General features: G+C 33.8%; 2 protein-coding genes across 4 annotated transcripts; both read left to right on the top strand.

Moving 5' to 3' along the window:
- Positions 1 to 1,732: 1,732 nt before the first annotated feature.
- On the top strand, positions 1,733 to 3,512 carry LOC100798181 (5-amino-6-(5-phospho-D-ribitylamino)uracil phosphatase, chloroplastic-like). Its single transcript, NM_001317692.2, has 2 exons — positions 1,733 to 1,866; positions 2,034 to 3,512. The coding sequence occupies exon 2, from the start codon at positions 2,257 to 2,259 to the stop codon at positions 3,388 to 3,390; it is 1,134 nt and encodes a 377-aa protein (NP_001304621.2). The 5' UTR covers positions 1,733 to 1,866; positions 2,034 to 2,256; the 3' UTR covers positions 3,391 to 3,512.
- Positions 3,513 to 7,097: 3,585 nt separating this feature from the next.
- On the top strand, positions 7,098 to 15,103 carry LOC547545 (glutamate--cysteine ligase, chloroplastic). 3 transcript variants are annotated; one of them, XM_003525349.5, is made up of 16 exons: positions 7,098 to 7,452; positions 7,528 to 7,807; positions 7,958 to 8,108; positions 8,196 to 8,303; positions 8,800 to 8,892; positions 10,457 to 10,540; positions 10,681 to 10,749; positions 10,840 to 10,910; positions 10,996 to 11,064; positions 12,238 to 12,331; positions 12,480 to 12,569; positions 12,673 to 12,753; positions 13,122 to 13,214; positions 13,786 to 13,866; positions 13,939 to 14,008; positions 14,785 to 15,103. In XM_003525349.5, exons 2-16 carry the CDS (start codon positions 7,536 to 7,538, stop codon positions 14,871 to 14,873), a joined length of 1,515 nt encoding a protein of 504 aa, XP_003525397.1. In that variant the 5' UTR covers positions 7,098 to 7,452; positions 7,528 to 7,535; the 3' UTR covers positions 14,874 to 15,103. The 3 variants fall into 3 exon arrangements, with proteins under 3 accessions (XP_003525397.1, XP_006580590.1, XP_040871579.1); XM_006580527.4 differs by having other exon boundaries at positions 7,166 to 7,452; positions 7,532 to 7,807; XM_041015645.1 differs by having other exon boundaries at positions 7,187 to 7,452; positions 13,786 to 14,008.
- The last annotated feature ends 118 nt before the right edge of the window (positions 15,104 to 15,221 follow it).

Raw genomic sequence — 15,221 nt, 5'->3', positions numbered from 1 at the left:
TAATTATTTTTCCACCAAGTGATAAAGGGAAAATATTCTATAGTGAATGAAGGATGTAACTGAACCACTCCTACCAGAGTGGTATATAAACACAATCCATTTAATGAAGAAAGGTGGTTCAACTATTTGGATCAGTAGTAATAATGGGTCGCCCAAGAAAAACACTCATTGGTGGCTAGAATTTAGTCAAGAACGAAGATTAATGGTCAGGCAAGAAGAACACTAATTATTGTTAGAAAATTAAAACAAAATGAAAAAAATAAATAAGAAGAAAAATACAAAGCCTTCAATTAAATAACAAAATAACAATAACAAAATAACTTTAATTGACACCACATAAATGCACTATATCATACAATAAGCACAACAAAAAAATAAATTAGGGAAAGTCTGGATTGAAGCGCGTAAACGTTATTCTTAGAGAGAAAGCGTTCTCACTTGCGACAACCCATTGGCTTCGATCCAAACCTTCTAAATACCAATGTTCTTCTCTAAAAAAATGTTGCTTTGCTCATGTGTTGTGTTTTTAGTAAGGATGAAAAAGAGGTATATATATATATATAGACATAGACCCCTTATACAACAACAATAAAATATGATAATTTGAAACCAAATATGATCATTAGAAACCAATTTATAGGTTTCAAAACAAACTCAATAAATTATTGACTTATTAAAATAAAATTTTAAAAAGATAAAAAAATCTAATTTTACATAACAATTTTTAAAATAAATGTTTTATTTTATAAAAAAACTAATATAAATAATATATATTTATAAATTTTAAATTATAACACAAATATTTACTAACAATTATAACTAGTTAATGGATTACTATTACTTTAAAAGAAAACATTTCCTATACTTCTTTTTTGCATGCTACTTCCTTCTTATTATGACTATTAACTATTTTATATCTTTACAATTGACGGCCGAAAATTGCTTTCGCACGGTTATGGTCGCTCACGCTACAAACATGTCAAGTTTGGAAGTATTTTTAAACCAATAATATCAACTTACAATTTCCTTAATACAACAAAGATGTGAGTGCCTTTAATTTATTAAAACTCACAAATAAAAAATATAAAAACTATTAAAATGAAAAATAAAATATTAAAAATGTAAATATAAATAATTTTAATATTAAATTACTCATTTGATCCCATATAATTTCATTATTCTTATTTTTTTAGTCTTTATAATTTAAAAGTGATTTTTTTAATCCTATAATTTATATTTTAATTATCTTTTAGTTCCTGTAATTTAAAAGTATTATTTTTAATTCTTATAATTTATATTTTAATTCTCTCATATGAAACTATAAGAACCAAATAATAATTTAACCTAATTTAAAAAAGACATAAATTAATTGAAATAAAAACTAAAGTATAATTAGTTAAACTTAAGCCTCGAAATTACACTGTGGTTGAGTGGCGTAAGGGGAAACACTGTTTCAGCTTGTCAGCGTGTGAACCGTTTTACCAGAATTTTTAATTAAAAAAACAAGAAAAAAAAAGGTAATGATAGGAACACCGTCGGTTACCCACTATTAAAATGTGATCTTATTTTATGACGAAACGTGTGCCAATTATAGCCGACGATTTTTCCAACGTGGACCGTTTCTTCTTCAATGTTCGATACCGTGCATTCTCTCTCTCTCTTCTTTACCCAACCTTCGTTCCTGATTTATAAACCACAATTTCGTCTTAAAAAATCAGAACAAAAATAAAATAAAAAGGAAACGTATAGAAAAAGCTTTTCCAAGAATTGGCAAAAAGAGAAGAAGGGAGAGAGATTCATGTTCATATTTTCCCCTTCGTGCCCGTCAAGTTTCTGATTCTCTTTTTCAATTCCTTTCTCTTTCAGGTTTGTTCTTCTTCATTCACCTTTCTCTTTCCAACGTTTCTACTATTTTCTTTTTCTCCCTCGCTTTTTGGCGTTCACTTTCTATATTCTGTTATACGCATTTTATTTATTATTTTGTTAGCTATTTTTGCGATTCGAGTAATTGGTATGCTTGTGTTTTCATGAAGGTGATTTTTTCTCCACGATAAAGTTGCGATTTCGCCGGTGTCGTTTTGCCGCAAGATGGTGTCGTTTTCGGGAATATAAAATCAGGGTTGAAGTTCTTTCTTCAGCATTGAATCTTTGGTTACATAGGTTGGTTTCTTTAGAACTCGATTCAATTTCAAATAATTGGTCCTCCCTTTTTGTGGAACTCAATTCTATTAGGTTAGTGGAAAGAGAAAAAAAAACATGGTTGAATCAATTGCTGCAACTTCACTCCTTGGCCACCGTCCAATTTGTGGTGGAAATTTAACCAGGGATGTATCTGTTAAACGCAAATCTTTGAATACTGTTCGGTTCCCAACAACTGAGTTTCTTGGTGGTGGAAGGATTGTGGTTTCTCTGGCTTTGCCTAAATCTGATAAGCAAGATAGGTTTGTGTTTTCATCAATTAAGGCCTTGGCTGTGGAGTTAACAAGAGAAGCACATGCTTATAGGGAAGAGAAATTGCCCAACAGGGATACCAAGATTGATCGTGGATTTGATCAAAGGCCTGATTCGTGGCCTCCTGCGAATAGGGCAGATAAACCGTCGCTTCGGAATCCACTACTCCGTCATGAGAGGATGGGATGTGGTTGGTTGGGTGCTATATTTGAGTGGGAGGGTGTTCTAATTGAAGACAACCCTGATTTAGAGAAGCAGGCTTGGCTGGCACTCTCTCAGGAAGAAGGCAAACCCTCTCCTCCTGCTTTTATCCTCAAGAGAATAGAGGGCATGAAGAATGAACAGGCGATTTCAGAAGTGCTGTGTTGGTCTAGGGATCCGGCACAGTTGAGAAGAATGGCTAATAGAAAGGAAGAAATCTACCAATCTTTGCAGGGTGGGATATATAGGTTCTTGTCTGGATCCAAGGAGTTTGTTAGTGTTTTGATGCATTATAAGATACCAATGGCATTGGTTTCCACGCGGCCTAGGAAGGCTCTTGAGTCTGCTATAGGGGAGATTGGGATTGAGGACACTTTCAGTGTTATTGTAGCAGCAGAGGATGTTCATAGGGGAAAGCCTGATCCAGAAATGTTTGTGTATGCTGCACAGCTTTTGAACTTCATACCTGAGAGGTGCATTGTGTTTGGTAACTCCAATCTAACAGTGGAGGCTGCACATGAAGCGCGGATGAAGTGTGTGGCTGTTGCTAGCAAGCATCCTGTATATGAGCTTGGGGCTGCAGACTTGGTTGTCAGGCGCCTAGATGAGCTTTCAGTGGTTGATTTGAAGAATCTTGCAGACATTGAAATGACTGAATTTGGGTCTGTGGAGCCTGAGATGGAGCTGGAGGTGGAAAAAGATTATGGCTCATCATCAGTTGATGACAATTTCTGGTAAATCCTATAATGTACAGTTGATTGAACCTCATCTGATTGTTGATGATATTAGTTACAGGTTAGTTACTTGTGTATATGGTAATCAGAATAAATGGGGGGAAAAAATGATAAGTGGTATGCATTGAACATTGATGTTACTACTAATGCATTTTCTGTTCATATACATTCACGAATTTTTAGATTTGATTTACTGGTGTTTCCATCCATAAAATAGAATACAAATTACCTCATGAAGTTTAGGTCATTTCTACGATTGATCCTTGAAGTTTATCTTGTGACATAGCATCCCCTAACCCTAAATCTTGGAAAATCATGGAAGTTGAAACCTTCAAGTAAGATTTTATCTTAATGAGCACAATTGAGACGTTATATCTAAAATTGAGTAATTTGTACCTCACAAGTGACTTAATTTTAAACTATTCTTCCTCTGTTGGAATTTATAAGGATGGCCGCTGTGTTTGTGGGGTATTAAAGTATAGTAAGCCCAAAATGTTAATCATAATAAGGAGATAAATATTAATCATAATGCAAATTTTTTGGAGAGGGAGGATTGAGATTGTTGCCTCGGTTTTGCATAGAGCTGTGGCTGTATTCGCTGTTCAGTGTATATACACTATATACATCCCTCACTTTTCAAATGGTTATATTATATGTGAAGTTTATTTTGATAATATTGTTTACTTGTAAGTTATCCCCTTGCCATTTTTAAAGTTGCGGTTGGTGTGTTATTTTATCTAAGGAACTGGGTACTTGCAGGGGGGCACTTTTATTTTGGTCTGGGGCTTAACTAGCTTTGTTTTAGTTGAGTTATTTGTGAAAGAAGTTACAGTGAATGTATTTGGTTCAGTTTATTTAAAAAATAATAATTGTTTAGTTTTACCTGCATTGTAACTTGTAAGAAAGCTTTTTTAAAAAAATTATGAGTATCTGATAGCTGATATGAATGTATTAAAAAAAATACTCTTGTACTTTAAGTTGCTTTCAGAAGAACCTTTGGAACGGTTGCATATCCATCGTGCTTTTGGGGGTGCTGGTGGGGGTTGTAAAGGTTTCTATTTTAATAGCATAATTAGATTAAGTTCATCTTCAAGTTATGTGTATTAAATAACATATGTTGAGAGATTCATGCCTTAAATAAATTTCAATATTTGTTCTGCTTCTTAAAAGCAGATATATGGATTGACCCCACTCAATCTCCCCCCCATTCGAAGTCATTAAACGCTGCAATGGCTTGAAGACTAATGATTTTAACTTTTTTGAACAAAAATATACTAAAAAGTAAAGAAATAACATATGGGTATAATTAATTGTCTATTTAAGGAAAAATATTTTTAATCAATTTTTATTTGTGAAAATTAAAGACAATTTTAATGTGAGAAAGTTTATAATAATTTATCCAGCTTATTCAATTAAGTTAGATTTTTTTTTTTTACTTTCTCATAGTTTACATTTTAACCTAAAATATTTTTCTTTAATTTATTTTCTAAACCAAATAGTGTAAGAATACACCCACCTTTAATTTAAAGGTGATTAAATATACAAGATACTTAAAGTATATTAACGATAAATTTATTTTTACAATTTTACTTGTTCACTTTTTTTTTACAGTTAGATATTTATTCACTTAAAAAAACAAACAAATTCATCCCATTAGAAATTCAAACACACTGCTACAAACTTTCTGAACTCTAACAACGAATGCAGCACAAACCAAAATAAGTTATCTATTTGTAAGATTTAATTAGGAAAAAAGATCATGAATTCATGATGACCTCTAAACTTATGTGACGAGAATTCTAAAATCTCGCTATATATCATAGCTCTAATTATCTGATCATCATTGTAGAGCTTCGAAACATCTCACCCGGTGGTGGACCTACATTACTTTGAGGGTGTACACTTGCATCCCTTTATTTTTTAAAATTTATTAAATTTGTAAATAAAATCTTATATTTTTATATTTTATTTTATTTATATTTATATAATTGAACCCACTGAATTTATTTTTTATAATTTGCACCCACTGATTTAAAATCTTGGATCCGCCACTGATGTCAATGATATCACAAGTTATACTGTAGCGACTGCAACACCTTAATCACAATAGAACTAAATACTAAAATATAAAAATATATTTTTGAAAATCCAAAATCCTGTAGTAAGAGATAGAAAAAAGAAATGTATAAATTTTACAGATAAATTTATACGACAAGAAAGGAAAGATACGCCAATAAAGATAAACAACAAATATTTGATTTTTATCATTAGTGTGAAGATTTTATTGATAAATAATTTATAATGTCCCTCGCAACACAATATGACATCCTCACTACTTTTTCAGGGAGCTTACGTAACACAACTCTCGAGACACCAATAACATCGAACCTAGCTCAGTGCAGATTTTAGTCAACAAGATAGCGTTAAATCATTAATCATTGGTGACATTAGTACATTGAACATCCACGAAGCTTCCCAATTTAATCCCGAGCATAATAATTTTATTAAAGCATCACAACATTCTTTCATGGCAAGTTGGCAACCCAGTAATGAGGATTATTTCGTTTTGCACATAAAATCAAATTAAAATGTCCCAACTTTTGTGTACGTGTGTGCATACGTAAAAAGCCATTCTTATTTATTGCTGATCTTGAGACGACACCTCGGAATATGACCTTCTAAAAATTGATTTGGACACAAACATGAATATTTAAACAGAGGAGTTGATAGTGATAATATATGATAAAGTTGTTGGATGATCCGAGTGAGATTGTTCCAATTTAATCAGATATTTTAGATTTAAGTTTTGAATTTGTAATTGCATTAAATATTTAATTTTTTTAACTATTTATAATAATTTTATTTAACTTGAATATGATTGATTCCTGTAAATGATATATGTGATTTAGAAAAAAAATCGATAAAGTTGCGTCTTAGGCTGCTGAGTGAAATTCGCCCGTGGGTCACAAATACCGTTTCTGGGAAGAAGATGACAATTTGTAAAAATAAGAATGCAAATGAGTTGAAAACGCAACCCCAAAAAACACTGTAAGTGACATGGTTGATCTCCTTTGAGACTTGAAAATCAATAGAAAATAACTTATAAATATTGATCTTTTACTTCCAAAACAACCTAACCGTGTTCTAGGGGAGAACAAATATTTTCGACAGTTTGAATGTAGAAAGGGAAAGATATTTTGTTTAATCGTGAGAATAATAATAATGACGCACCTTCCGTTTTTTTCTTTCCATCCTGAGGGGATCCATTTCCTAGTTAAGAGAGATTGTGCTTCACTACTTTATTATCTCATCATTATACCACGTTGAAGCCTCGTGACCCTTTAGCTCACTTATAAGAATTTGGAATCAACTTTATAACTATATAATAATATAACAACAACCCACTCATAATAGGAACCGTGTTTTGTTGTCTAAATTTATGCTCATCACTCGTGGGCCTTTAGCTCACTCATTTTGCAGAAGAACCACCCTCAACCTCTCACAATTCCCGCCCTCTACAACCTAGTAAAAAAAGTTAATTACCAATAAAAAAATTACACAAAAGGTAGGTGACGTATGGAGTGAATTATAAACATAAATGATAATAACTTATGTCTTTTAAAAAAATAATTTAAAATTTTAGTTTTAAATATAAAATAAATCCTGCTATATGATATTTATCTTACCTGTACTCGTGATTTTTGATGAAGTTAATCACTTTTTCCAACAATGAATAATGAATATTTACATACCAATATTGTGGACTTATGGTTAGAAAAAAAGACGTGTGAAGTGACGAGCTCAAAATATACTACTCCATGGTACTAGATACGAGTAATATGGTAATGGTAATAGTAATTAACAGTATAAGTATAGAATGAGAAATTGCGTTCTGCGTGTTGTTCCTTGGTAATCGTGAGTGGTACTATTCCCGAATAGCAGCAAGCAAGGCAAGGCGTGTGTCCGAGCAGAGCAGGAGTGAAGGAGAAAAGGACCCTTGTCCGTCCAGTCCTTATTCTCTTTTCTCCTCCCTCCCTCACGCAACCGCCAATTCCTGAACCCTAAGGTGAATTCTCTCTCTCCTATGTCCCAATCACACTTCGCTCTTCGTTAATTTCTAACATTTCTCTGCGTTCTGAAGCTAGCGCCATGGCTGTCGTTTCGCGAAGTGCGACGACCTATACGCGCCACTACTTAATACGACACGAGTTTGATAGGAAAACGAAAACCTGCGTTGCCAATAATAGTTTGTGTTACTCTGCTAAGAAGGCTCCTCCACCGCAGAGGATTGTTGGTGGCCGTAGAGTGATTGTTGCTGCAAGCCCTCCCACCGAAGACGCTGTAGTTGCCACTGACCCTCTCACGAAGCAGGATCTCGTCGATTATCTTGCCTCCGGTTGCAAGCCCAAGGATAAATGGAGGTTCCGTTTTTTTTTTTTTTATGTTTCTTCTTCTTTTTTATTTTTGTTACTTATAATCATTCTTTTATCGTGCTTTTCTGGTTAGGTTTCTTGAAGCTTTAAGATTCCAACTGCCTCTTAATTACTTCATTTATTCGCGTGGTCTTGCAGAATAGGTACTGAACATGAGAAGTTTGGTTTTGAGATTGGAAGCTTGCGTCCTATGAAGTATGACCAAATAGCAGAATTGCTGAATGGCATTGCTGAGAGGTTTGACTGGGATAAAGTAATGGAAGGTGATAAAATTATTGGACTCAAACAGGTAAGCCTGACATTTGCATCAACAACATGTCTAATATTTTCTTCCAGTTTAATTCATTTGTTAAAATTGCAACGTTATGTGAACCAGGGGAAGCAGAGCATATCATTGGAGCCTGGTGGTCAGTTTGAACTTAGTGGAGCTCCTCTTGAAACCTTGCATCAGACTTGTGCTGAAGTTAATTCCCACCTTTATCAGGTACTTGTTTCGCTGATGCATAAACCATTTTTTCTTTTTTGCCATTGGAGTGATTTGAAATTTTTTACGCGATCATATTTTCTACAGATGAATATGTATAATCATTATCGGTGTTGTCATTTAACTGGGCCTGTTAGGGTAAGTTTCTTTAGAAACACTTCTAACTGAAGAAAATAATGAAATGAACTCTCCATTAGCTAATTTGTAGAAGAGCTCTCGTATAACTTCTCTAAAAGATGAGAGGATATCTCCATATTAGCTGACTGTTAGCTAATGGAGAGTTCATTTTAGCTTATGAAGAAGCTTATTTCATTTTTTTCTTCTCCTACAAGTGCATCTAGAAAAGCTTACCCAAACAAGCCCCTTATCTTTGAATGTTAGACGTAATAGATAGCAAAATTTAGTACTAGTTTGTTGTGTTTGATGTTTCTGTTATCTGACAAGTGACCTTATGACCTTTAAATCGGTAATTATTTCCATATAATCGTGTTTATAGGTTAAAGCTGTTGCTGAGGAAATGGGAATTGGATTTTTGGGGATTGGTTTCCAGCCAAAGTGGGGAATCAAAGACATACCTATAATGCCAAAGGTAGTTTTTTCTCTCTTCTCATCTTTCAAGTTCTTGAACTGCTGAACACTTACTGATGTCTCAGCTTGAAAATCTTGCTCATATGTCACTTTCTGACTGCATCAGTTATAACTTGGTCAATCCTTTAAAGGGATGACACCATCCGTTACTTTTCATGAATTCGACTGGGCTTCCTGATTTCAGGATTAGATAGCTGTCAAATTTCACTGCCATACCTATTCACTAACTATCATAGATTCATAGTCGTTAAATGGCAGTTATGGTGGGGCCTTAAAGGAATAGTGTGGCAGTTTTGATGCCCACTGCCACTTGCCTCCTGCTTTGTGGCGCTTTCTGCTATTTCATGTTTTGTGGCTGTCATGTCGGATGTGGTCTTTTTTTTTTAATTAAATTGTTTTTTATAGTCTCAAATAAGGTTTTTAAAACCTTTCTTCACTCTTCCACGTGTTATCTTTTCCCATTCTCTCCTGGGCTGATTGAAGCTCATCTTCCCTCGCCACCGCTGGCCCGCAGTTCCAACTCTAGTGACCCAAACTATGGCAACCACCGTGATTAAATCTCTTATTTCCTGTCTTTTTTTCATCTCTAATCTATTTTTCTAGTTTTTTTTCCTGTTTTTTTATCAGTTCTTGTCACCATCTTTTTTCCCTTCGTTTTTTGTTTTTCTTGTTTTTTCTTTTTATTTGTTTCATTTTTTGTCACCATTTTTTTTCTATTTTTCTTGATCTCTTTTTCCTCCCTTCTCACTTCTAGGACATTTTTAGTTGTGTGGCTTTTATCTTTCTCATTAGTGTTGCTACGGGATTTTAATTCATCTGCCATGTTTAAGCTATTTGCCCACAATGCAATCTGCCATATTGTATGGTGGATTTTTGGTTTTTGCCATGGACTGCCATCTGCAATGAATTACACTATTAACTATATTGACTAGAGATTATTGCAACAACCTTTCTTCTGTTGGACTTGAGTCCAGGCGTGAATGACATGGGGAATTTGGATATTTGGTCTACAAAATTCTCCACAAGGATTGGTAGCTTAATTTCTTATTGAATGAACAGATATCCTTCTTTTAGGTTGCTTTTAAGGAGTCAATGGGTTGGTGGATTTTTCAATTTATACTAGTACAGACTTTTTTCCTCTATGCTAAGTCACATTGTGTGAAATGCATTAAATGTGCCATCTTTATCTGCTTATTATACTATAGTTGCTTTCAACTGAAAATTACAAATTTCTGCTTTTTCTATTGCTATCGATGTACATACTTGTGGTTATGTATTTGACTTACATTTAAACCATTAGTATTTCTACACCAGAAATATGGTTATACCAGAGGTCATTGCTCCATTTCATAATAAGTGATAAACTTTGTTTTTCAATGTTCTATCAATGGTCTCTGTTTGTGGGTTTTTTCTTCTTTTTCTTTTTTATTAAGCTATGTAGCAAGTTATGCCTGGGGAGTTCTGTCAGCAGGCCCTATTCTTTGTAGTAATTGAACAATGACAGTTCTTTCTTGACCTTTAGTGGTGCAATTACCTGCTTTCTGACTATATGTGTTGTTGCACAGGGAAGATACGACATCATGAGGAACTACATGCCTAAAGTTGGCTCTCTTGGGCTTGACATGATGTTCAGGACATGCACTGTGCAGGTGAGATGGGTGATGATTTGCGAGCTGATTTTTAACAAAGCCATTCTAATTTGAACATGGTGAAAAGAGTATATTGTTGACACAATATTATAATCAGCTCTCATACTGGATAGTAATATATTTTATCTTAACTTTTATAGGTCAATCTGGACTTTAGTTCTGAAGCTGACATGATCAAGAAATTTCGTGCAGGCCTTGCTTTGCAGCCGGTAAGAAACGCTACCATTTCCTTTTAAATTGTTTTTATTAGGGAATTTGTTCAGTGCTGTGTGATGTAGTCAGTGTTATCTTTATGACAGATAGCAACGGCTCTTTTTGCAAATTCACCCTTTAAAGAGGGAAAGCCAAATGGTTTTGTCAGTATGAGAAGGTACATGGAAGTTCTAATGCAGTCATTTCCTTTCACACTTTGCATTGTTAAGGTGCCTTATCCACTTTTCATATGCTTGGAACAGCCATATTTGGACTGATACTGATAAGGACCGCACAGGCATGCTGCCTTTTGTTTTTGATGACTCTTTTGGGTAAGAGATTCTTCTGAATTATGAAGAATTAAGACTGAAGCTGTTGTTTCTAAGCCTTTTGACTCTAGGCTTCATTGTTTTCCTGTGAATTTAAAAGAAGCCATTAAAAGTAAAACTTTTCATCCTTTTTTCGATTCTGGAATCCTTCATATTGACTATCTAAAATATATGTATTTGGAAGTATACTCATTGAATGGCTAGGATATTTTAAACTTTTGACATTAAAGATCCCAATGCCATCAAGATAAGAGTTCGGATATTCATTTGCCAATTTCCCTAAACCTACTTTTGGGTGTGATGAAATTGTGGACCTCTGTTCTACTTATGTATGATAATATGAATTTTGCACATTTTTACCTCTGAAGTACCTTCGTATACGGTTGTACCATAATTCCATTACATTCACACCATCCAACTTATTTCTTGATTTTTGAAGTCTCCATGTTTGTCTTTTATTTGTTTATTTCTTTATTATGATTTTCTTCTTTGACCTCTTTAACTCATGATTTGAACTTAAAATTTGAAATTCAAGGTGTTAATAAACTGAATGATGTACTTAAATGGAGATTTTCAAACACTACTTGATAGTTGATATTTTATTTTGAATAAAAAGAACTACCCATGAAGACTTCATGGAGACTTAAGAATATGGAGAAAGAACTCAGTTAATATAGAATATAATTTGTTGTTTCACTGATGTTTGTTGAATTTAGAGGGGTAGATTTAGATTTAGAGGAAGATAGAACAGAATATCTTAGAGAATTTAGAGAGAGAATGCTGTATTATTCAAGAAAACGTAGAGCACAGTTTCTGCAGATCATCTGTATATGTAGACTCTTTGATAGACCTTATGGAGACTATTTCCTAGGCTAGTATTAATTGAGTGCAACTCCGTAGACAACAAATGCATTTTATCATGTGATACGCGAACATACTATTTCCTAAGTGCATTAACTACTATTATTTCTAACAATGTCGTATTTATCGTTAGTAAGTGGCATTCTTGTGAAGTTAAAATTCACAAAAGTTCAATTGAAATAAAGATAATTATTGTACTGTGTCATCTTACATGATGAATTCCTTTCTTTTTTTTTACAATTTTATCAATGATATTTCATGCAATGACTTGGTTAATTGTTTTTCACTTTTTTTCTTCTAACTTTCTGATTGCAGGTTTGAGCAATATGTTGATTATGCTCTTGATGTTCCTATGTATTTTGTCTATCGGAAAAACAGATATATCGACTGCACTGGAAAGACCTTCAGGGTTCCCATCTATCTTTAATATTCTTGTAATTTAAGGATATCTATTCTAGCCCTGCCATTCTTTATTGTGAAACTTACTTTGCTTGACCACACTATACATGTAGTCTTGATTTGCTCAATGTAGAGAATTGGTTATTTTTTTATTGCAGGACTTTTTGGCTGGAAGACTTCCTTGTATCCCTGGTGAATTACCAACTCTCAATGATTGGGAAAATCACTTGACAACTATATTTCCTGAGGTTAGTTTCTATTGGTTTCACAATTTTAACTGGTATCTGTTGCTTTGCATTGGATTTGCAGCACTTTCCTTGTTGTGTTATTGTAAACCATTATTCTTTTCAGGTCAGGCTGAAGAGGTATTTGGAGATGAGAGGTGCTGATGGAGGGCCTTGGAGAAGATTGTGTGCTTTACCAGCATTTTGGGTGAGTGGCCTTTTTACTACTTCTGCATGATGTTTGTGGTCACTTAGCCTCTGACATTTGGATTGTTCACTGTATTATTTGTCAACATCAAAATGGTGTCATAGAGTATAAACACAGACATGTCGGAGTTGGGATTGTCACTTAGCATTTAGCTTATTCATGGAGGTGTTATATGTGCAACAATCTAATGTTTATTGTCTTAAAAAGCAAAAGGATTATTGTTTTGAATAATAATTTTTTTTGGAAGTTTTTTGTCATGCATTTTTATGTCATTCAACCTATTTATCTTTGCTTGCATGCTCTTCAATTAACATATGAACTGCTTCAATTTAGTAACAAGCTAATTGTAATTTTCCTGATTGTGTCAGGTAGGGTTATTGTACGATGAACTTTCTCTAAAAAGTGTTTTGGATATGACAGCTGATTGGACTCCAGAAGAAAGACAAATGTTAAGGAATAAGGTGGAATCCTTAATAACACTATTTTCATTTCTGTTGCTATTATTCAACCCAGATGCATGAAGTCCCCTCATGTAAAATTGCTTTGGGCCGGAAGCATGGACTAAGCACAAGGTTGCTACCATGTGGTGAAATATAATTAGAAGAAGGGGATAAGTGAGGACCGAAATCTTGTCTTGATCATTTAATCAAAGAGGCCTTAAATCCTTGTCAGCATATTTAAGTTAGGTGCAAACCTGAAAGAAGAATAAAAGGGAGCTGTTTAAGTTTTTACATGTTCTATTATTAAGTTCTTGAATTTTAGAGGGGCCTAACTATCACTCGGAACCTGGAAGAGAAAGTATTCATTCTCTGTTTTAAGTCACACACACACACAAAAAAAATAAAAAATGAAGATGCATTTATATACACATACTGGGATTTAAGCCTAGAGATTGTCTTATTTCTTCATGAGGATTGATATGTGTCATAACCCCAGGGATCGGAAGTTGATTTTTTACTATTTGATAGTTTATATTTCAGCAACGGTCATTATTCATACCAGATGTCTATACTAACCATTAGTCTATGGCAGGTTCCTGTAACTGGTCTGAAGACACCATTCCGAGACGGTTTGCTGAAGCATGTTGCTGAAGATGTTCTAAAGTTGGCAAAGGTAAAGGGTGTCATTAATTTTGTTATTGCTGTTATTTTCGATGTTGCTAAGGGCATTGGGATGCATCCACAGGATGGCTTGGAGAGAAGAGGCTTCAAGGAATCGGGATTTTTGAATGAGGTTGCCGAGGTGGTTAGAACAGGTAATGGATTTATAGGTCATATTCTCTCATTAATGATGCATCTCCCACAACCTTTCCATGCTTCCAGTGCCCTACTTCGTTTCATTCCCTTACTCATTTCAATTAGATTCAAACATTCATAATCTTTATCTCCTTGGACTTGACTTTAGCAATAGATTGTTCAATGCACCAAACAAATGTTCTGCTCTCTGATTGAACATTCTTACGGTCTAGTTAAAGTCTTTGCTCCTATTATTTGGGGTTGGGTACGCTAGCTCTTTTAGTGATTATATGAAGCAGACACTTTAAAAAAGAGTCTTATCTATTTTTGAACATAAAAAATTCTCCTGTTTCTGCATCTTATTGAAATGAAACTACTTGAAATATTCTTTTTTTCATTTGATCGAAGCCTTTTTTTTCTTTCCATACCGTGATGAGTTTTTTTAACATTTTAACTTTGACATGTTAATTGATTTTAGTTTGTAATTGTATAAATAATGTTGACATTGATTAATAGGAGTTTTTGTAGTTGATTTACTGGTCCAAATTATCTTTTGGGCCTTTATCTTTTACATTGTCATCTAGAATTGGAGTATTAAAACTTGTTCATTTCTATGCCAAATTATCAATTGCTTTTTCTTAAGAGACCCGAGTTTTATACCCATACATCTTGAAATGAATTTTTTTTACTATGCCGTGCTCTCATTTATGCGCCCTTCATCATGCTTTTTTGTGGTTTGCATGAAAGGTTCTCTCTGTTCTGTTTTGTTTTTTACTAATGGTCTTTGTGGTGGCAGGTGTCACTCCAGCTGAGAGGCTTTTGGAATTGTATCATGGAAAGTGGGAGCAATCCGTAGATCATGTGTTTGAGGAATTGCTTTATTAAGGTAGTATTGTCTTTCAAATGTCTGTGGAAGATTAATTGTGTAATCCTTTGGTTATAGTTCTGGTTATCTCTCATTTGAGCTTCATTTAGATATAGGAAATAATATAAATGTAATTTTTGCCTTGAGGCTTCTCATATACCTTTCTTGGAAAACATGATCTGATCAAGCTGACATTCAATGTCACAAATTTGAAAATCCATCAATATAATCATTTTAATAAGAGTGTCAATAGATTAAATGTTTGTGGTAGGCACTAGGCGCAAATGTTGCTTGAATAAACACTTATTTTTCTTTATTTCTAGACTCGGACTCATTCAGTCACTAGTTTTATTTTTATAATTATTTTT

This window comes from Glycine max, chromosome 5, assembly GCF_000004515.6.
Source record: "Glycine max cultivar Williams 82 chromosome 5, Glycine_max_v4.0, whole genome shotgun sequence".
In the NCBI taxonomy this organism is placed as follows: Eukaryota; Viridiplantae; Streptophyta; class Magnoliopsida; order Fabales; family Fabaceae; genus Glycine; species Glycine max.
The sequence above is the reverse complement of the archived record's forward strand: the minus strand, read 5'-3'. Positions and strand labels throughout refer to the sequence as shown.